Source organism: Pseudopodoces humilis, chromosome 15 (assembly GCF_049639895.1).
Source record: "Pseudopodoces humilis isolate 2021_Gansu_Grassland_sample_001 chromosome 15, ASM4963989v1, whole genome shotgun sequence".
In the NCBI taxonomy this organism is placed as follows: Eukaryota; Metazoa; Chordata; class Aves; order Passeriformes; family Paridae; genus Pseudopodoces; species Pseudopodoces humilis.
This window is the reverse complement of record NC_142214.1, coordinates 9,735,296-9,758,325: the sequence shown is the minus strand read 5'-3', so window position 1 is coordinate 9,758,325 and position 23,030 is coordinate 9,735,296. Positions and strand designations below refer to the sequence as shown.

Below are 23,030 nucleotides of genomic sequence, written 5' to 3'. Positions count from 1 at the left end.
TAAGAATGGGTGAATTTATCAAGCTGTAGATCGTTATTGCTTTGATCATCAATATTTTAAAGTTACTACTTTTTATTCTATATTGCCAACAAACCTCTACGGTAAATGCAATCATCACAGCACAACATGATACACTTCTCCTGGAGATTTAAAGTTGGACTCAGTCACAAAAAACCACCCAATCTAGGTAGGAGGATGGCTGAACTGGTAAAAGTCTCTCAGTTTCAGGTGAACGATGAGGTAGCAGCATGCACTGTTATTAACCCGAAGTTCATAATGAGAGCTTAAATTAACAGTTCTAAGTGGACACAGGCCTTTGCAAGGGAACTGCACTCCTGCAGTTGGCACTAATTGATCCTTTTGCTGGCAAGCTCAGTGGAAAAGGCAGGCAGCAGCAGGAACCGCAGGCCCTTCTCTGTCATGCAGAACAAAGTCACAGTCCTGATTATCCAGGAGGTTTGATCTTAATGCTCTACACTTCTACAGCTTCTTTCATCCAAGAATGAGACAGGCAGGATAGCAGGGGAGACTGTCAAACTACTTTTGCCCTTCTCACACCCATTTTTCAGTCGAAGGTCTCCTTTCTTTGGTTTTCAGACACTTTTTCAAGTGTACTCCATGCACATTCAGTTACAGAGCTGAATTTCTGAGAAACTGAAATGATTCATATCTCATACACAGCTTCACCCAGGCTTCCTGAAAACTCAATTAATTTTGATTTTAATGCCCCTATAGAGAATCTTGCTGTAAACTGAAATCAACCCAGCATATACAAGAAAAAGACTGGGCTGATATAATCAGTTCTAGAGACAACATAGTAGAAAGTAGAATTTTGTCCACGAAAATGCCATTTTAAAATTCATGTGGAGATCCTGACTAAGGCAGACTATTCCAGAGCAGCAGATTCTGGAATCAATTAACAAAACAATTCTTGTTAACACAGAGAATCTCCAGACAGTACCAATGAAGCACAGAATCTTTGCAGAAAAGCCCGCAAGGAAAATATAGTTTAATATCAAATTGTATCCTCCAGTGTATGCAAAGATTGCCTCAAATCTCAAATGCATCTTACGTGAAACAGCAGCTAGCAATGCAGAACAACACAGTAAGAATTTAAGATAGGAAGTGCAGATAATTTATCTAAATAAAGCTTCCAGGAGAATAACTGATTAATGTTGATACTGATCCAAGTCAGAACCTGACCAGGATGAAGGAGTTAGTAGCATCACTACCCACAATAGGTTCCCTATTTATGAAAAACAACAGTGTGTTTTTACACATGAAAATAAATTTAAATGTTAGCTTAATGCTTCTGTCAAAAGACCCTGTTCTACCAGAGACCTGCTCTTGAATTATCTCTAGAATGACTCAGAAAAAGGTGCAATGTTTTTCAGTCAAAACTATTACTACTCATGCAAGCACCTGAGACACAAGGAATTAAATTTCACAGAAGTGTCTGTGATCTTTAATGTCACACAGCCTCTATTCATAAAAGAATTGCAAAATACATAAACTGATGCAAAGAAAAGTAGTGAAAGCTTCATGGCTACAAAAAATATACCTTTAGTTGGGAAAGGGGGGAAAAAACCAGAAATCTGAAAGTAGACATGGTATGACTTCTGCTAAAAGCAGGGTCAGCGCTTTCCACTGGAGACTTTTTTATTTACACTATTTTGTTTCAATTGAAAAACAAAATCTTTCCTTGGCAGATTCTGCTCTACACAGTCTATTACAGATACTTCTGAGATACCCAGCATCATTTATAAAGGGACACTTATTACTGCTGAACATGATCATTTTGCGAAATTTCCCAAAGTTCCAGAAGGAAATAATGTGCAATACAACACAAGGGCATATTCAGTTAGTTGCTGAAGTCAAGAGTCTGCACAACCTGCACAGCCCTGGAGAAAAGGTGTGCTACTGATTAAGATGTTCACAGTCTCCCCTGAAGAATGCATTGGCTGGCCTGAACCCACATTCCCTACCAGGAATTCCCAGCCAGGAATACCCCAGAAGGGACCATTCTGCTTTTAGCCTTTACTGACTTCACAAAGTTACTCCAAATCTACCCCGGTGTAAATCATGTCAGAAGAACCCATTCTGTATCTTGACTGCCCCTATTTATTCTAATGGGATACAGAGGCTTTTTATTTATTTTTTTTTTTTGAGGGTAGAACAATGAAGCACTAAACATTAGGTCCCAGTGGTCATTGCAAATATGCATAACTATCACCACTTCCAATTTCTTTTTGTGTTACACAGAACGAAGTAACTCAATAAAGCACACCTGATGCATATGAACACTAATCTTTGAAATAGGACACTGCAGTTATAGAAACCTTCACAACATTTACTACCCACTGCATGTGGTAAAGCTGCACTGATCCATGCTTTAAACCAGCTTCTACACCTGGAGTGCCAAACTAAAGTAGTGGAAAACTTCGGGAGAGTTTACTGGTCTCATTTTGATCAATTTTGGGTTTATTTTACTGCCTCTCCAGGTAATAAAGTAAATTGCCTGTAGATGGTGTAGAAAGACATACTATACATATTTTGACTGACAAAAATCGTATGTCCATAAATTCCATCACAAGCAGTTTGAACTATATACCCTAAAAAAAAGCAGAATTTCTTCCAAATCACACAGAATTTTATATTAATATCTGTATTCTATATGTTATTATAAAAATTGGACAGAACATGTGCTTTTACACTGAAAAAGGCAGATTCATGCCTGCAGAAACAACTTGCTAACTTGGATAAGCTTCACCAAATTGTTCCAACCAGGAAAAAAAATTCACAATACAGAATACATCATTTCTAAAACAAAAAAATTGACTTCAGCTGAAGCTGAGTAATTTTTTTTTAGATCTGAAATTATTAAAAAAACTTTTATTTTTAATTCTCTCATTTTCTGGTTGATCCCAATCTAAATCTTTAAAACATTTTTTGGAACTACATCTGAAACGAAAAATTAGCAAGTCACATAGCTCCCATCATTTCCCATCATGATATTCTGGGATATACAGTTAGTTTCTGGGATGCACAGAACAGTGGGATAATGGCTCTATAGAGGAAGTAGGTCTGAGCTGGCTGAGGCATTCAATATAAATATATAAAAACTATCATTAGTCATGAGAATCACTCTGCTGACATGGCTGAAATAGGAAAGAAATAGGATTAGCTGGCACATTATGATCATGTACCTTTTTTCTCTTCAGCCCCATTTTCTATTCATCAAGAAGTCACAAGCAAATAAGCCCAAAAAGCAATGTTTTAAAAAAGAAATTCAGAGTTGTATAGTGGGTACTATGCAGAATGTTTGCTCATTCAGCATTTCCTTAGGTCCAAGTGCTTTTCACATATTCCACAACAGTAGTGAAGCCACTCTGGAGATGCTATTTGACCACTGCACAAACACTTCAGAGAAAGATGGGTGAGTACATTAAACTTGCTAGACAATTTAGAATCCCCCTAACAGTTTTGATTCAGTGCAGGGTTAGAGCTGGGGTCAGTCCTTTGCAAATCAATAGACACTAATTAGCTCTCATCTAACTGCTGGGAAAAAAAAGAATGCATGAACTTGAGTTTTCTGACCAGCAGACTTCATTAGAATTCAAACTTGGTGACACAAGTGGTAAAGTCTAAGAAGACAACACCTCTGTAACTGGTAAAAATCAATGTTTCACCATGCTCTCCTGTAAAAAGACTACAAAAAGTTCATCACCTGAAAAAACTTACCCATTACTACTTCTCCCCAAGCTGTATTCCCCCTGCAGCTTCGATGCAGCAGAAAAACACAAATGACAACAATGACAACCACCAAAAAAGTTTGAGGGACTTTAGCAGTCACAGCTGAGTACAAAGTCAAATCAAGATGTGTGTCATGATGCAGCAACCCTGTGATCCACAAGACCTAATCCATATTCACTTTGTGGGCCGCAGCACCTATATCAGACTAAGATCTCTGAAATGGAAATGAGACAAAGAAATCACGGGAGGCAGCAACCCCTGAAATGCACTGCTGCACATCTCTTGGAAAAGCTAGCAGCTGTGAGATACTGATTACAGCACGTTTTACACACCTCACTGGGAGAAATCAACAGACAGCAGCACTTCTAGTAAAGACAGGTCTTTCTCCCGTCACTCAAATAAGCAGAGTGTGGGGTCAGGTAGGCAAGAATTGGGCATATGCTGGCTGCAGTTGTATGGACCATACCTATTATAAAGACCTAAAGGGCATAGGAGACAAAAAGCTTTCCAGTATTAAATTTCTTTTCTCTCTAAAAGCTTTGCTGAAAATTCCTCCTTAGCCAAGTGATAGATTGGCTTTCTGTACAGCTGCGACACATGTTCTCCCAGGTCCTTCAGTGGGAATGAACATCTTCTTATAGGAAGGACAGCAAATTTGTAATTGCCAATTTCAATTTATCTCTCAATAGGATCAGAAGTAGGCTGGATTTTGCTGGGGATGTTTTTCCTTTTTTCTTTTGTCAGTTGTTTTTTGGTTTGGGATTTGTTTTTTTTTTAGGAAGTGGAAGAAGTGATCAATCAATTGAAGAAGGTTCTGTTAGCCTAAGCTCTCCAAGTTTTTTGCTGGAAACAGCCTTTCAGTACCTCTGAGATAGAGGTAAATTTTACCACCCTTGTATAAGAGATAGCAAAACCATGTTATCAAAAGGACAAGTCAACTTACTCCAAATCATGCTATGAGCCACCAGAGGATTCCACCATTTTCCAAGTTCAGTCCCTTTACCAAATAGGCCAGGCCCAAATGCTTGATGTTTGCATGTGACAAAACTACCCATAGTGAAATCAGCAAGCACCATTACACACATCAGCCTGGGAGAAAGGCGTCTGAAAATAATGAAGTACACATAAAGTGAGTGACTATGCACAGACTATATACCATCAGATACTAGCTCTTACCCAGACAGCTGCATATCATTTTATATAGATATAGAGACAGTCCTTTCACTAAAAGTCTCAAGCTATTCAAGCACCCATACAGCCCTGCATATTTTTTAAATTCTTGACCAGAATTTCTAACATTATATTTGAATAAACTCCAGCAAACACCAGCCCAACACAAGGGCAGGACCAAGCATTCAAAGCCAATCACTTAAGTTATAAGTGGACTGAAAGCAAACATGTAAATTGCAACTGAAACAAACAAAGCAAAAAAACTTTCAGCATATCTGAAACATCCAAACAGTCTGGCAAAATTACCTACAAGTGACCAGATAGGTTGCTCCATTCCAGCAGAAGAGTGCTCACCTGGGCTATTATCCATTCCAGGAGAGCAATTCACCCTTTCTACAAGTGCCTGGACAAGTTATCCACAGCACAGTGTCTCTTTAGATTGATCCTCACGCAATAAGGGCTTCTGTGCCTCCTGTATGGTGTTTGTGTCAGGGTTCCACATTGCCACTTACAATTTTAGAAACAGTTAAGATGATGAAACAGATCCAGAGCCTCAGACACAATGGCAAGGATATGCAGGAATGACTGCTCAGTGGATTCACTGACATAACTCATTCCTACATTCACTCTTTCTCTTTACACTGAAACCCTATCAATCTGTTTCTCTCTTGCTCTGTGCATACACGATAGTTTCACCACTAATGGTTACATCTTTGTGACATCAGCTGAGAGGGCACTCACTGCTTTTGAAATTTCACACATTGCTGTACACTAATAAAATTAACTCTGCATTATATATCTGGTGTTTTAGAAATATCTCCAAACTTCCCAACAGAGTCAGGCCAGAGTGTGTACTGTGAGGCTGTGTGGTAGTTATTAGTGCCCAGCTGCAATGACTATAAACAGCAAAACAGGAGTGTCTACTCTGGAGTCTCCATCAGATGACTGCACATGAAAACTCAAAGATGCTTTCAAATTTGAAGTTTCAAAAGCATCTGATACTCTGAAGATCAACAATAATACAAAGCAGGTAATATAAAACAGAGGGGAGCCTCTGGGTCTGATAGGAAATATAACACATACATATTTAGAAGGAAAATATCTCCATGGGTGAAATTTGGAAATTGCTTCACTGCAGTGATCATCACAGCTTCACAGAAAGTAGTTTAATCTAGATCAGTAATTTCTAATTTTTTTGTTTTTAGATCACCACGTTGTTCCAATGGAAATACAAGCCTTCATATAGCAAACCTCCTGACAATAGATACAGAGTTTTTAGGCTGCCTTGTGAGTTTCCTTAGAAAAGGAGACATGGCCTTCCAGTGATCTCTGCTCTCCAACAGCATAGAAAGTACTGCTCTCAGGTTGTAACTTAGATGCCCAACACCAATTCACCTTACACTTTTCTCACAATAAATGAACACAGGTTTTCCTTGATATGGGTTGGCTTGGTTTGAAATGAACTATGAAAACACACTGTTGCTGTTTCAAAAATAACATATTCTAAAACATTTTAAGGATGCCAAACTAAATCAAAATTAGCATTCTAAAACTGGTAATGACAAAATATATACTTTAAATGGAAAATGTTAAATTGATGGTTTGTGACAATAAAGAAACACTGAAAATATATCAGCTCTCCCATTTCACACCTTCTTGCATAACAGTCCCACACTGGCAGTAGGATGGCCTCCCACCTCCCAGACACTGAACATAGTGAACCCAGAGGAAAGAAACCCACTGTTTTATGCAGCTCTTGGACAAGTTCCTGAATCAGCCGTCAACAAAACTGTGGGGCTTTTTTTTTTTGTTGTTAAAAGCTTCTGTCACAGGATAGTTTCCCAGCATGGCATCCCCATTTCTTTCCAGAGATAAACTACAGCTGTTCTACATTTCATGGGATGGTGTAGTTAATCAGTAGCTCTCCAACTCATCCTAATAGCCCCGTGGGTCCTCCAGTCCCAGTGTTATACAGGAAAACTGAACAATTTCATATCTGCATCTGCAGAAAATATTTCCAAAACTAAACAAGTAAATGGCACTTTTTACCATGCTTTACTCTTTATTCATTTGGTGAACCCAGAGTTTCTCAAGAACATGTCCATCCATGCAAGATATTTTTTCCATCTCTATTTTATGAGTTAAATGGAACCCTAACATCTAAACAGTATATCAATGTCATGTATTCAGCAGAGGAAAGAGAGTAAGCTTATTCTGAAATTAATTTAAGAAACAATAAAACACAGTTTGAAAGTGGTATGATTCCTTCTGCTAACACTGAGATCACATTAAGTTTAATAACAAATCATCTGCTCTGCCATGAAGTGAAAACAAACATTAGCTGGAACACACCTTTCATGTTTCAACATAGACCAAATAATGCAAAAGCTTTGACCCCTGAACTGAAGCCAGCTGCTTTTCTTGGTCATACAGCAGTTACACATGATACTTGAGCACATTTTCAGCGGTCTGTAATGAGTGGAGTTGTGTAGAAAGCACACTTCCAGGTGTTTTACCACAGAAAACTGGAGAAACCAGAGTATATTCCATACTGGGGGAGTTCAGGCATCTCCCCTGTGCTCACTGCTCCCACAAAACCACCAGTACATGGCCCAAACTTGGCAATGCTTTCAGCAACACATGCTTATGCTTTTGGCAGAAGGGAGCTGACCACTTGCAGCATCAGTGTCCTCTGCCAGCTGGCCAAAGAGCACACAGATGCAAGGGAAGCAAATTATCTGCCCACTGGCAAAAAGAAATGCTGAACAGAACCTAAAGAAAACGTGTGTGCACGTGTGCTCAAGTGCAAGTGAGGGTGCACGTGAGCACACACCCCCACACCTGTGCCTTGGGAAAGGGAGTAGCTCAGTTAAACTGTTAAAAACTGTCTGCTACTGGTCTGAGATAGCATTTTCTGCAATACTCTCACAACAGTGAACATGCACTTTTTCCATTAAAATCTTCCAAGTTGAAATTTTAAGATTAAACAAAAGGACTGCAAGGATGCTAAAGAAAATTTTTTAAGTCTGAAATCAGACCCCTTCAAGAAAGTGCTGATACAACCACCTACAGGATTTTAGCAACCTAAGGTTAGCATGTCTTTGCATCTTCCCTCTTTTTTTGATCTCTTGAAAAATGAATGCTCACAAAAAACCCTAAACCACTACACATATATTTGCTAAAAACCAAAAAGCTTTCTGGATTTAGAAGACACATAAGAAAAATCTCAGAAAAATTAATGGAGCAGACTGGTTAGGTTTAGCTGTGAGATGGAATCTGTCTCTAGATTAATTATATTCTACAATCACAGCCCCTTTTCATCTGCACGCATCCCACCACTATCATTACATGATCAACAGATTTTAATGAAAATTATGCTTTGCATTAAAAAATGCTTTCTTTTAAAAATTCATGGGAGACTTATACATAAGGTTTAGTTTACTTTTCTAAATATTTCTTGAAAATTGTACATAAGGCAATCACACATTTGTTGGCTGTAAAGGTGTACAACAGCAATTTTTTGCAATGACAGTGCAGAGAGGGAATATGAGATCTGTGTGCTAATGAGCTGACACTGCAGAGGCTGGAGCAGTGTTAGTATAGTGCACTACAAGTGCAGAGCAGACCGACAGACGTGTTATTTCTAGGGAATGTAATTTACAGAACACACATTTAACATTAACACAAAGATCCTTCATCAGATTATGAGAAATGCATGGAAGATATAGCTTCAGTGACAAATTTATATATATGACTTGTTATATTCATGTTATTCTGAAAAAGCTAGCTGACTCTCTACATGAGCATTTTTAAAGAAAATAGAACCTGATTTTGATTTTATACATTCATAGGTCAAGTTATCTTGTTTTCTGCTTCTACTGATAGCAAAAAGCTGCATATTTTAAGAAATGTAATAATTTCCCTAGAGCCAACCGATAAACTTCAAATTCACCTTTAAATACACTGGAATTTTCATCTGTGTTTGCATTTGTTGTCTGTTAAGATATCATACAGCTAAATAAATAAGTGGGCAGAAAAATACAGAGCGGATAAATATTGTACGAATGTGTGTAAATTAAATATACAGACAGGGGCTTGGTGCTAGTGGTGAAGCAGGCAATACATGTACATAAATCAGATTATGCATCATTTAACTGAAAAAGGAATGAGAGGGAGGGGCTTAGGGAAGGAATTTTCTTTTGCTTCTAAACAAGTTTGTTCCCATGTTGGGATATTGCCAAATCTGCCATAGCAGAGGTAGGCTATTTTTCTCAGGCTCATGAGAATACTTCAGAAGAGGGTTTTTTTCTCCTCTGGAATGCACCAGATTGCATCAAGCGGGATGTGCAGCTGCACAGTAAGAACGTAAGTCTTTCTGAGCAGAGCCCCCCCCAATCCCTGCACACAGGCACACTTACTACAGTCACTATCATACAAATCAATGCAAAAGAGAATGAAAAGTATTATTTCAAGGATACTGACTAGTACAGGCATTAGGCTCAGGCTACACATGCTCCTTCCTTCAATTTCCTCTTAGCTCCTGTACCTATCCCACCACAAAGTCAGCCCCAGCCTCCCTCCCCAGTGAAGGCAGAGTCACTGCAGGTTTCTTTCCTATGGAACACTGCCAATTGCAAATATTGATCAAACGACTGTGTGACAGCACTGGAGACAATATATGCTTATCTCCAAGTGAGGTAAAATTGTTGTGGAAAGAATTCCTTCATGGATATGGCAGCACACTGAAATTATCTGCCACTCCCCTAGGAAATGAGGATAAGGTTAAAGGCTGGAATTTTGGTCAGGTAGTGTGAGGAGCTCTTAATTCATCCTAATGCATTGATACACATAACTGTTCTGACTTTCAAAGATGATTAGTACCAAATTCAAAAGAACAACTGTTCTGATGGGGTTTTTTATATTTTGAGCGACTGAAGCCTATGACTGGTGACTTGCACTCATCATATTCTTTTCTTATCAACAGTACTATGAGATGGTTAACACAGCACAGACAAGGTCACCTTTTAATTTTCTTTTGTCTGTTTCTTTTTTCACATCTGCTTTTAAATAGGTTACTCTAGGTACATAATCTTTGGTCTACAGTTTCTCCAGAGATTTAAGTTTTCCCAATTTTACTGTACTCGTAATACAGGTGTTGGAACATGAAGCCCTGTACTACAGAAAACCACCCCACTTTACTAAAATTGACATAGCTTTTAGTAAGCATTGACAAAAATCATTATAATGTCAGAAGATGAGTAGAACAATGACTAAATATACTGACCGCCCCTAAACAAATGTGTGGATCACTTATCCTGGTGGAAGAAGCACTGGTAAAAACTTTTAAAAAACAATTAATAATTAATCACCCAAGCAGTTCAACATAATTAGTTTAAATCCATATAATTGATATTTAGGAAACTGTGTTTGAGATATAGCCTCTTGAAGGGATTACACTGATTAAGGATTAATAGTCTGATGTTTGTTGTAAGAACTGTTGAGGCTGGATAGGATTAGTAAAATAAGATGCAAAGTAGAGACATTTATTTACCATTTTTTCCCACTTTACCAAATATTTTTATTGTATACTACACAATTAACACCCCTGCAAAAGTTTTAAAGCTCCTACTTCAAAGTCCTTTGGAGAGTATGCTGCACTACCAAGAAGCAGTCACATGGGGGATATGTTAGAATATAAATCCAAAATTTGTCCAAATATTTCCTTTCTGTATATTTTTTAACCATCACCTTTCTCACAATATACAGTGGGACTGGAATGTAAGAACTATCCTACCTCCTGCAAATAAAAAAATAAAGAAGTCATTCAAGACAATAACTTAATAATATTTAAAGCAAAAATTACTAATTTTCTGTACTCCAGTACTTCATTATTTCAGTACAACACTTCCTCTTTGACCATTTTATAGTGTGAATATAAACCTGCAAACTGTGAGAGGAAACCTGTTCATAATGTAAAGTTAGTACATTGTATTCAGCGGTCCGTTAGATCATATGCAGACATATATCTACATGTTGCAAAGTGCATTAGTTACCTTGGAAGAGGACTCCTTTCATTTTCAAAGATTTACAATAAAACTTGTATAGAATCGAATTTGGATACATCAGTAAAACAAATATCCAGGAACCAGTATTGGTAAAGGAATGCTTCTTAAAATGCAGAACATGCACGAGTCTTTCTAAAGAGATTTTGCATTTTAACACCACATTAGCAATACTCAAAGTTCTATTTTGCATCTCCTGTTAATAAAAGCTCAAATTCTATGCATGTACTCCTTGTGCAGTGCTGTTTCTCCTAATGCCAAGTGTTCTGATTCCATTTTCTCTCCCCTCAGCTCTAACAGTATGTGTCAGTTTACAGTCTCCTCAGCTTTTCACAGGACTCTTGCTGTAAGAAAACAATTCAGTACTTCAAGGCAGATGCAAGTAAGACCCTCTAGCCTTCTCCCCTCAAGGTCACTTCTAAACAGTTGTTTCTGGTTTTTCCCTACATAGTATATTATTTGCAAATTATGCCTTTTCACACAGCTAGGTTGTAGCCTCAACAGAAAAGGGATCTTACTTCAGCAGCAATTCACTGATTGCAGCTCCACAGCATTGCTATATCAACAACATGGTTGTTTTCCTGAAAAACAAAACTAAGGGGATGAAGTAACAAGAGAACAAGAGAACTTTACCTAAGGTATTCCATAGAATGCTGCAAATCTACTAAACCTCCAGTCACTACACACATTTATTCCACTATACTGAATGACCAAGAACTCTGGGCTAGCAGGAAGGAACTGAATGCAAGGTAACAAATGAATATATTTTTTAAAACCAGGTATTTACTTACAAGCATTTGTCACTGAAAAACTGTTGGAAGAGTCCAAGTGATCTACGTGATAGTTCAAATGGAAGGGCTTTTCTGTGGTATTTTGGTTTGTGTTGTATAGCTGCACAGCAAATCTAAATGCACTGTGCTCCTGAACAGTGTTTCTCATGAAAAGTCCACCTACAACAGGAGAAAAACAAAAAAGGAAAAAAGGAGAAAGATATTTCAGAATTATTTTTGAGGAGAAACAATAGCAAGAAGTTATATTTGCCTGCTGCACACTGCAGGAGAGAATGTACAAGAGCAGCCTGAACGTGAGCACACAACTCTAATAGAGTACCTACATGAAATACATATTGCAAGTCCAAAGTTAGGCTTCTAAAGCCACACACCACATTCAGGTGCCCCCTGAGCAATGAGAGTCGCTTGGAGCTGCAGGTGCACCTTGAAAACCAGGCCACTTCTACACGGATGCCCACACAGAGATTTTAAAAGTCTAACTTGGGGAACCGTGGCTCCTAAATCCTGTCCAGACTATCGAAATATCGCCACTGTAGTTGTGTGCGGGGACACGGCGGCGTGCGGCGTGGCAAACGTGCGGTTTCACGGTCTGGTGGAGCGATAGCGCGGCCGAGGGAAATGATGCTCCGAGGGACGGCAGGGAACAGCCCCCGCTTCACTCGCTGCCTTGAGCCTCACAGCACGCTCGGCCCCGGCTTTCGGGCACGTCGCTACAGATTCACGCCACGACTCTCACACTATGTGCTCCACGGGATGCGCTGCTCCAGGGCCCGGTTCCGCAGAGCGCGGACCCGATCCCCGCCGCTCGGAGGGGTGCGGGCAGCCCGGCGCCGCTCGCAGCCGCCCGCCGGCGCAGCCCGGGCACCGCCGCTGCCTCTCGCCCCCAGCAAGGGGAAGGAAGCAGAGCAGGGCTGGCCCCTTCCCTTCGGCGCCTGGGCTCGTTCCCCGTTCCCCTCCACACAACTTGCCCCCGGCTGGCGGGGAAGGCGCGGGTCGCGGTGCCGCGGCGGGCGCTTACCTATACTGATGGTGTTGGGGAACCCCGCCAGAGCCTCCCCCAGCAGCCCCGCCAGCAGCAGCAGGAGGGTCCGGGGCGCGCTCTGCCCCATTTTCTTCAGCCCCTGCGGTTCAGCCCCTAAACCGAAACTGGCGGCACAGGCATGGGCGCAACTGGAGATTCGGAGCGGTGTCAACAGTGGTGGCGATGCTGGCGGAGGTGGTAGGGAGGATGGTCCCCCTCCTTTCGTCTCCTTTTCCTATTCTTTCCTTCCCCAAATCCCTCTGCTCTCGTCTTCACCCCAGTCTAGCAGGGCTCATTGGCTGCGAGATTGCCTTTCTCCCCCGTCTCCAGCAGCCCCCCCCCAACGCAGGGACTTCCCCCAAAGATGGTGGGTAGCGGAGCCGCCGAGGCTGCTCCGCCCGGGCCGGGAGGGGATTATCGATCAAACTTGGAGTGAGGCGGGCTGGCAGCCGCTCAGCTCAGCTCGGCCCGCCCAGCCCCGGCGGCTCCGGCCGCGGCTCAGCGCTCGGGGCTGCGGTCGGCGGGAGCGCACCGGCCTCACGTGGGGCGGCCCCTGGGCTGCAGCTGCCCCTTTAAAGCTGCATCGGCTTGGTGTGTGTGGTGTGTGAGAGTGAGAGTGTGCGGTGCGTGCGCCTGTGGGCGGGCGAGGGAGGGAGTGGGGAAAGGAAGGAGGGGCGGGGAGCCGAGCCGAGCTGAGCCGGGGCTGGCAGAGGAGGCCGGGTATGGTGCAGAGGTGGTCGGGACCTGCTCCTGCCCGGCGAGCGGTGCGGGCGGCCCAGAACTTGTGGGCCGGGAGGCAGCAGAGGTAGCTCGGGGGCGGGAGGCCCGGTGATGGCCGGGGCAGGCGGGTGCCTGAGGGGAGAGGGCTGGGGAGAGACGTGAGCGCAGGGGCTGCCGAAGAAGGGCTGGAAAGGGCCATAGCAAGGGATGCCGAGGGACCGTGTGCTTTCTCGAAGGGGCTGCGGCCCTTCGCCCGAGTTCTCCCCATCCCTCCTCCAAGTGCCAGCGCCTCAGCAGGGAAGCATCATCCGCCCACAATACCGTGAAGAAAGACAAGAGTTTAATCCCACACGAGAGAATGTTAGGTCCTTCCCAACCTCCTTTAAAGGAAGGAATTCAGATAAAGTCTCCCTGTTTCATCCTTGATGCAGGAAAAAGATACAGCTGATGAGCTGCCCCAGCACAGAGCACATAGCAGGGCCAACCTGGTGGTCGCAAGGGAACAGGGGGATGGGTGGCAGACAAACCATGTGTCTTGGAACGCTAGCCCAGAGACGCCCCTGGTCTAAGTAGCCACAGGGAGCTGCTGTGTGTCTGCCTGAGTCAGGTTCCCTGTGGTCTTTCACCCATCTCCTTGACACTTTACTGTATGGATTCTACAGTGCTTTTCTTGTTGCTGCTTTGGGGCTCACAAAACTACAAAATGGAGACAGAAAAGTGATACTGTGTGGAATTGTTAATCTCATAGGCCTAGCAAAGACTGTTCTTCCCTTAATATTTGCTTTTCCTCTGATTTCAGCAGGTCACTACCTCAGTGTTGTCCTGTTTCTTTTTTTATCTTAATCTTAGACTTGTATTGCTTGGGTCAATGCCCATTTCAGTTAGGGATAATATTAAATGCAGTTAGCTTTGCATTTGTAAAATAATCAACCATTGCCACTGGCTGTAGCATCATGTAAGTAGTCAAGGAGTAAGGTTGAAGATTGCTACAGATTACTGCACAAATGCTGATGAAGACATTAGAGATTCAAACCACTACTTTTGAAGGAAGCTAGAGGTAGAGGTGAAGAACAGAGCACCACAGTCATGATGCAGGAGTGTAACACATGCTTTTAGTGACATGTGTGTGACGCCTGTTCACTCCAAGGTGCATGCACTGGTTGCTACATGTTGTGCTCCTTTATGAGAATCATTCCCAGAAGATGGAGACTGTTCTGGTTCAGGTAGGGGTAGGATCAGGCTGCAGGGTAGATGGTAATGTTCTGTATTTAGATTGAGATGGCAGTTGTCACTTTATCTTTCTTATTAAAGAAATAGTTATCTGTATGGACAGGTGGGGTACAAGGTCCATGATTATAGCTATAGCACTCCTCAAGCTCAAAGCCCTTACCACATTTTACCTATGAATTCCTGTAAGCATCCCCATGAGGCATGAGTATATTCTTCTTTTGCAGATGTAAAAATTTAAAAATCAGGGAGAGCAACTGGCCCAGCTCATCTAACCAGGAAGTTTCAGACCCAGAATTAGCATCATGAGCAGCAGCACGGGTTTGCTGTACAGCACTCTGCTCACAAGTGTCTTTTGGTAAGGATAGCAGATCTGAAAGCTACAGACAGGTACAGGAAGTTTAGACATTAAGGACAGCTGTCAGAAGCACATCCCTCTTAGCAAATAGTTTCTCTGTCTTGCTCCAAACTACTTGCCTTTTTTTTTTATTCTACACATCTCCAGCCTATTTCTAATGTATTCTCTACAAAGTCCTGCTGTCCTCTTTTTCTTGGTGTCCTTTGCTATCGGCCCTACTTTCTTCCTGTTCACCTGCTCTTATGAAGTTCTCACCATCCCTGCTGCAAGTATTGCAGGCTGACTGCCACCTGCCACACTGACAGCTGATGGTGCACTGAAAAAATAATGAAAGAAATTATGTATAACATTATAGATGTTAGAACAAGAGAGGAGATAAAATAGCCATGAATGAATGTGGCATGTGTCACTCAGTTTCACACATTGCCAGCAGGGTGGGTACCTTGTCTCCAAGAAAAGGGTGCTTCACAGCTTATTCTACAAATGGACAGGCTTGTGGTGATCTAAAATATATCTGTGCTGAGAGACAAATTTTCATTATTACCCGCATTCTTCCTTCTGAAGCCCCTTAAATGTTGTTGTTATTATTCTCATTAGCATTTGGAATATGCAGTTTTCTTTTTGCTTATGCAGTTAGTCTTACGGCACGATTAGCAGGTACAAATGGCACAACAACCATCCCATATGGATTTTGGAGAAATCCAGAGACCTCATGCCAGTTTATCTTTCTTACAGTGAACCCAATGTGTCCTGGTACAAAATGGTAGATTAGTTGCCTTTATGTGTATATTAATGCCATAGAAATATTTTATATACTTTGCTAGCGATGCTCAGTGACTTGAATGAACAAGTTCCGTGGTAACTGAGGTAATACCAGATGCTTCTCCAACTTTCCCTTACTAAATACAACCAAGATTTTGCAGGATAATCAAGCTTCACATTTAGATGATTTATAGTGTTCTGGGACAGTGGGGATTCAGAGTATCTACCTGAGCAGGGGAAGGTAATGATTTATAATTAGCTAATGTGTTCTCATTGTAATGTCTAATAGTGGATTAGAAAAATGCAATGGAATTTGGGACACAGCGCTCTCACTGTGCTTTCTAATGTTACTAGGCTAAACCCATAGTGTTAGCATAAAGTCATGGCAGAATCTACAGCAGGACTCTATTGCTGAAGCTTCACCCTAATTGCACTAAGCAGACTATTACTTTTGTCATTCCTATTTCTAATTGCAAGAGAGAAGCTCTTGCAGAGCAAGAGAGGCAAGAAAGATTCTAACAAATATTGTGTTTCTCCCCATGTGGACCAAATCATGTCATAATTGCTAATAAATGTATTATCAAATGTGTCTTACATCTTTTTTTGTTTCCTTGTTTTAAACCAGTTATTTCTTCATAAAAGCAAAGGACACACAAGTAACCAAACTTTATGTCAATGTCAGCATTTCGATTAGCTAAACTGATTAATTCTACATTACAGTTAACAGATAAAGTGATAGTGGGGAGAGACAGAAGGAAAGATGAAAAGGGATTCAGGGACAAGATGAAACTACAGATAGTCAAGGGGAAAGTACAGTGTCAAAAGGGAAAATGAATACAAACATTACAGCTTCATACATTTTGGAAAACAGGTCAAAAGAACATGTAGTTAAGATCTGATTATGAGTGGCCATAGAACAAACTATTGAAGCTCTCCTGTTTACCTTTCATTACCAGACAATAAGAGAGACATAAAATGAAATTAGAAAGCTGTAGGTGAGGAACAGTTTAACAAATATTCTGTTGTGCAGTTTACAGCTAATCTATAAAGCTGTCTTCTACACAATATTCTTGGCAAAAATAATTGTTTTTAGAAGTTGGAAATTTTATGTGAATTAGCAGAGTAAATGTACTCGACAATCTAGTAAAATGCTGTAGGGATTAATATTCAAAATACATTGCAAAAAGCTGTGCCCTGCTGCCTTGAGAAAGACTTACGCCTCTTATTTATGATGAGAGTTTATAGTATGTCTAAAGTTCTCTGAAAGTTACCTTTTGCTGGTTAGTTTTAGAAACAGGTTCAGAGACTACTTGAATCATTGATTTGTTGTTATTCGTTTTTCCAAAGAACAGTTAACAGGTGAAATCCTAGAACCACAGAGATGTGTACAGTAGGATTATTACCCCTATCATTGGAGCTAAGGTTATACCCAATACATCCTGGCAGAATAATTGGGTCTGGCACATAGGAATATGTTCTAGTACATGGAAGGATAATCAAGATTTGTATAGGAGCAAGGTCAAAGAGGAAACTTGTTCATAAATAAAAGTCATTACTCCATTACTGAAATCTAATTCAAGTTTAGGTAGCAGCAGCAAATTATATCAGAACTATATATGGACTGTAACAGTAATAACATATCTATTACAATTGCACAACTAAGACACAAATGTGGAAACAGTCAGTATGGACAAATATCCATATTTCTTGGCTTTGTGGTATCTTCAGGATACGTACTTCTAATTCTAAGAGCTACTGAGCTACTGGAAATTTAGTGTTATTGTAGTCCTATAATGTCAGAAACAATTTATATTACCTTCTGCTTTCTGATTAACTGTACACTAGGCACTGCTGGCATAATACGACCCTGCAATTCTTACTTAAACCTGTACTTTGCTGTGCTCATCTATATTTATTACATCAGGAAGCAATAAATCAAATAAAAATGTGGTGGTATCCCCTATATACTATTAATAAAGTGGATACTCTCTATTTTATACCTATGAATATAGTTTTCAAGAAATCTTGGGAGCTGTATTCAATTCATACCCATTTCAACTGTGAAACATCTGACCGCTGAATATTTAATTTTTGTATATAATTACTGAAATATATTCTTCTTAAAGAGAATCTAGTTTAGACCTGAGTAGTGAATAATCACTTCAGGTGACTGTTTGCCAATCAAAAGTCTGTTCTCCTACCAGTGTGCATTTGTATATTACAGTAATTTACCTCAGCTCAAATCTGCAGTAGTGTCTTCTAATGAAAACATCTTTGAAAAACAGCACATACATTCTTAGAAATACATGTTTAGACAAAAAGAATTTAAAATTTTCACTAGACATTTAAGGATTTCTGATTTTTATTTTCCACTTGATCAGACAGATGATCCTACCCTTCCCTAAGACAGCAGTCTAGCTATAAAATTATAAAGTTTTCAGAGTTATGCAGAAAACTGACATTTAGTTCTCTTCTAATTTCAAGAACCTGTTTTACTTTTTCAGAACCAGGGTATGGAATCAACTCTCCTTTTATTTAGAATTAATTTAATTAATATAAATAAGGTATTAGTTAATGGAAGAAATTAAACTGAAATGAACTTTGTCTTCTTTAGTCCTGGGGAATATAGTGTTTGTGGGGTGTTGGTCTCTCCCTTGCTTTGTCACTGCCCAAGAAATATCACTTAGAATGTGAGAAGATTTCCTTATGTAACTGTTATGAAAAGAAAGCATTTCCTTAAAAGAGGTGCATGCAGCATACATGGTAAGAATGAGTGGCTCTGATAATTTAAGATCTTTTTTATCCTTCTCACTTGGAGACCTGCCTACCATCTAATTCCAACAGCTTGAGGTCAAACAAGCTAAGAAATGGAAGAAAACCACAAAAGATGATAGTAAACTGTCAATACAGGGAATTTACAGAACAGTCCAGAATCTGAGAAGGCAATAGAGAAAAAAATCATAGGAAAGGAGAGATATCCTATTGCAACATTGCAGTGTAACTCAGGCTAGAAATTTTGATCCCTGTATACTGAAAGATCTAATACGGAGTCTTTAAATCATACTTTGCCATATTGTGAAGAACTTGCATTGTCCATATGCACAAAGATGAATTTCATCCAACATGATTTGTTTCATTGATTTCAGTGAGGTGAACTGAGAGTACAAGATGGCTACAGTTGTACACTTAAGGTTGTTGAGAACAACAATGTGGTTCTAATAACCTGCAGTGTTTGGGAGAAAAGCAAATCCTTCAGAAACCCAGTGGCTTATTATTTGAAAAGATCTGATATTAACAATATAGTCAACCTTAACAGAAGTTCTCATGCTGTATGAAACTTCCATCCCTAATTAAAAGTTGTTTGGTTTTGTAAGTTGCACCTTGTAGCAATTGTTCTGGGTCTTGATAATTACAGCATAAAAGTGAGTGCCTGTTTGATTTCTCTTTCAGCACAACAGAAGGCATAAGTAGCAAAAAAACTCCCACAATTTCAGGATGGTTTTATAATAACAATTCTCACCTTATATCAATTTGAAGATTCTTAAGCATTTTCCAGAAGATATGCATTGGTCCTTATATAGCAAACCGAAGTTGACTGGCAATAGATTTATTCTACTTAATTACCTTTTGCAGATTCTTCAGAAATAGCATCAGAAGTGTCCAAGGAGTCTACAGACCTGATTTACAGGAAAAGAGATATTTATTTTTTGTTATCATCTGTTAGATGTTTTTTTAGGAACAGTTTAACCCAGAATTGCTCTTGAACATGTGAACTGCTAGAATGCTCTTCTGAGTTCTCCTGGGTCCTCATAAACACTCAATAACAGCTAAGCACTCAAACATTAACATGAAGATATCACTGAATGTCTATTTTTAGGAACTTAGTCTAACTCATGAGGTTGCTAAAGCACCCTACTTCTGATGACGAAGCTCTGTTGTTTATACAACTATTACTTTCAGTAAATTTGAAAGCAGATTTCACAGTGTAACTGGCTGAGGCAAAGTCAAGGAAGGGGCACCCATCTATTTGGTGTTCACAGTCCCACAGTTCTTTCTGTTGCTTTTCAAAATATACTGGATCAAATCCTAATCCAGTGTAAAGCAGCTTAGATCAATGAAATGAATGCTGCTCTGGAGTAGGGCAAATGGTCTCTGTTTAACCTTTCTGCAGTGTAAATGCAGTAAATATATTTTTCATGGCACAACAACTCTGATCAAGGCTGCACACCCTTGAGTGATCTATAGATCAGATTTAGCTTCCATGAGACTAAAGTTTAGGCTTTAGTTCCTTTCATTTAAAAATTATTCCCAAATCTTCAATTTAACATTTGTTTTTACTGTTCAGCTTGCTTGGATATGTACCCCATAGAGAACGCTGTTTAAAGAGTAAAAAATTAAATTAAAAAAATAGAAGCACTGCAATTTTTCTTGCTTGAAATTATTATTTTACCTGTTATATTGCAATCTACATATTAGGGATATCAAACATGATTGTTCCCCTTGCTACTGTAAGCCCTTCTGGTGCTACAGAGAACTGTTTAGAACATCATAACGGATGCTCAATCTCAGATAATTATTTATGTCTTTTAGCAAATACAAAACAATGAAAGCAAATCAAGTCAAGTCCTTCCTTTCAATGAGTCAGATGCTATTTCCTTGGTACTTGTGATGCAGAAACCTAGAGTTTAATCTAAAAACCATTACATTCATTAAGCTGCATTCTATTGACTTCAATGGTCTTTGAATAAAACTAATAGCCCATTTTCTTCCTACATATCCATAGTGTTGAGATACAAGGGAGGCTAGGGAACAGCAGGAAAGTAAGGACTAGAATTTTTATGTTTAAAATAATTAATAAACTATTGTTCATTATACATTAGAAAGTATAAAAAATAAGAGCATGGCTTTTTCTGGAAGAAGAAAATGGCAGAGAGGTCACCTTGTAGTTCTACCTTGAAACCTGTTTACATAAAAATCACTCATTTTGAGAAACAATAGCTCTGCCTCCTGCACCTAAGTTATGACACTGACTTAGAGCAGCATCCACCTCCACAATTACTTTCACAGTGATTAACCGGTTAATTAAATTCCTCAAAGCAAGATAATTCAGGGTTGTCCTTAAGACTTCTTGTTAATCAGCTGTAGGCAGTTATCACCTAAGGGTTAGCTAAGAAGTGGCCAGTCTTACACAAGGTTGTTTGGAGTTGTAATGCTTTAAGTGTTATGTAGTGAGTTGAGGGATGCAAAGACATAATTTTACACTTAAATTTGAAATTTCTCTCTTTTGTGTTGCAAAGCAGACTTTATGCTTTACTTTGACATACTGTTGTTATTTGCAACCTTGTAAATCTTGTAAAATAATTAACTCCAACTGATCCACTGCAGTGCTTTAGCAAAGTATTGGGGCCTATTAAATTGGACCATGAATACAGAGTTGCTTTCCTTATTTTTAACATAATTATGCAGCTGAAGAAACAAAACCCCACAGATTACTGGAAAGGCATTGCTAAATAGGTCCCCTTGCTGCTGTAAATTTCCGGAGTGCTGTTACAAGGTTTTGAAGTATTAAGTATATATGAAAAGTGACACACTGGAAATCTTTCGGAAAGCATTTGTTTCTGTTATTCTTTAGGGAAAAATTATGCTGTCAAAGGTGGAATCCAATGACAGCAGCACCAAAGGGTAGGTTTTCAGTGCAAGCTCATTCATAGCTTTAGGTCTATCCCATTGCACCAATATAACACAATCCCTTATGCCTAAATATACATAAACCTCAAACTTGGCTTTGCTCTTGCAGATGAATGCAGCTTCTAAGTAGAGCAGCACTCCAAAAGTTTCCAGTGAGGGGTTCGGCTTTAAGGCACACATGAAGTCATGTGTTTGCTGTATACATCTGAATGGATCATGGATTCAGCTTGGAGAATAAATATTCTCTCTTATGGATTTACTAACATGTTGAGATCATGAAAAACAAGTATCTGTGCTAAGTAAGAAAGAAACAGGGCATTATTCTAATTCTTTGTGAACTGGACCATAATGACTACAGTTTTTTAAGATTTACATCTCCTGGGCCCTGTAGTTTCTGAATCATTTATCTCCCACTTGGCCCTTGCTAGAAGCCACCTGCCAGTTTATATGCCTGTGTTCAGTAGATGGCCCTTCATCCCACATGCTTTGTCCCTCTTTGAAGAAGAATGCTGAGAGATGTCACCTCGGCCAGCTGCATTGTTGTAAATACAATGGGTACCTGTAAAATACGGCTCAGAGTGCCAGGAGTTGTCTCAACTCCTGTTCAGCCAGCAGTCAACAGCACATCTGTGTACAAATAATTACCAGCCCAGTGATGTTTCTATAACAGGGCATTTCACATAAAATTTCTGGGGAGAAGACCCTGCTTGACTAGAAAAAGAGGTTAAAGGATGACACTAATTCAGAGGATGAAAAAAATTCAGAAAAGGCAGAAATTGTTGTAGAACAATCCCTGATTCAATATTTAAAGAAACCTCAGTTACTGACAATTAACAGTCTGAGAAACATCCCTGCAGACCTGTCAACCCAAGTAAACATTGGGCCATGATGGACATCTCCACTTAGGCATAGGACTATGTGAGTGTGATCATGTTCTCCAGATATGTTCAGCTGTTTTAGCTCAGGCCACAGCCTCCTCTACTGCAGCACGAGCTTTACACAGACTAAAAGAGCTATTTCACATTTGAGATGACATTGGGAAGTTTAGTAAGTGCTGAGATTTGTACTTAAAGCAAGGCCAGAATCCAGCTGTTTCACTTGTTCTCAGTGAATACATTTTCTATACTTTGCACAATAATGAACCAAAAATCAACAAATTTCTGCATATTTTCAGGATGAAATATAGATGCCAGTTTTTCATAACAGATTATCCCTGTAGTTCTCATATTTACAAACAGTCATTGGTCTCCATAACTTCACACTCACATATGCTTTGATTATGATATATTTCAAATAAGGTGGTAATGATCTTCTAAAATAGATACATGGAAATAATTTTGTTAGAACTGTAGCTGTAAGCTAAAACCACAAGGATCAGCTGACAGTACTTCTCACATCCGTCAGCAACACTCATTTTGATGACAAAACACAACTAAAATTTCCAAAACTGGTTCATCAGGGAAGATCTACTCTCTCAA

At 39.8% G+C, this 23,030-nt stretch overlaps 1 protein-coding gene across 4 annotated transcripts in view; it reads right to left on the bottom strand.

Annotated features, from left to right (window-relative positions):
* The window catches only part of GRIA3 (glutamate ionotropic receptor AMPA type subunit 3), a 144,739-nt gene extending 131,411 nt beyond the window's left edge, over positions 1-13,328 (bottom strand). For all 4 annotated transcript variants that reach the window (XR_015773862.1, XM_005530004.3, XM_005530005.2 and 1 more), the window contains exons 1-2: positions 12,795-13,328; positions 11,777-11,935 (exon numbers count right to left, since the gene is read on the bottom strand). Coding sequence is in view for 3 of the 4 variants with exons in the window: in XM_005530004.3 (XP_005530061.1) it covers positions 11,777-11,935; positions 12,795-12,885 (250 nt within the window). In the remaining variant the exon portion in view is untranslated. The remainder of the gene's footprint in view (positions 1-11,776; positions 11,936-12,794) is intronic.
* Positions 13,329-23,030: the final 9,702 nt, after the last annotated feature.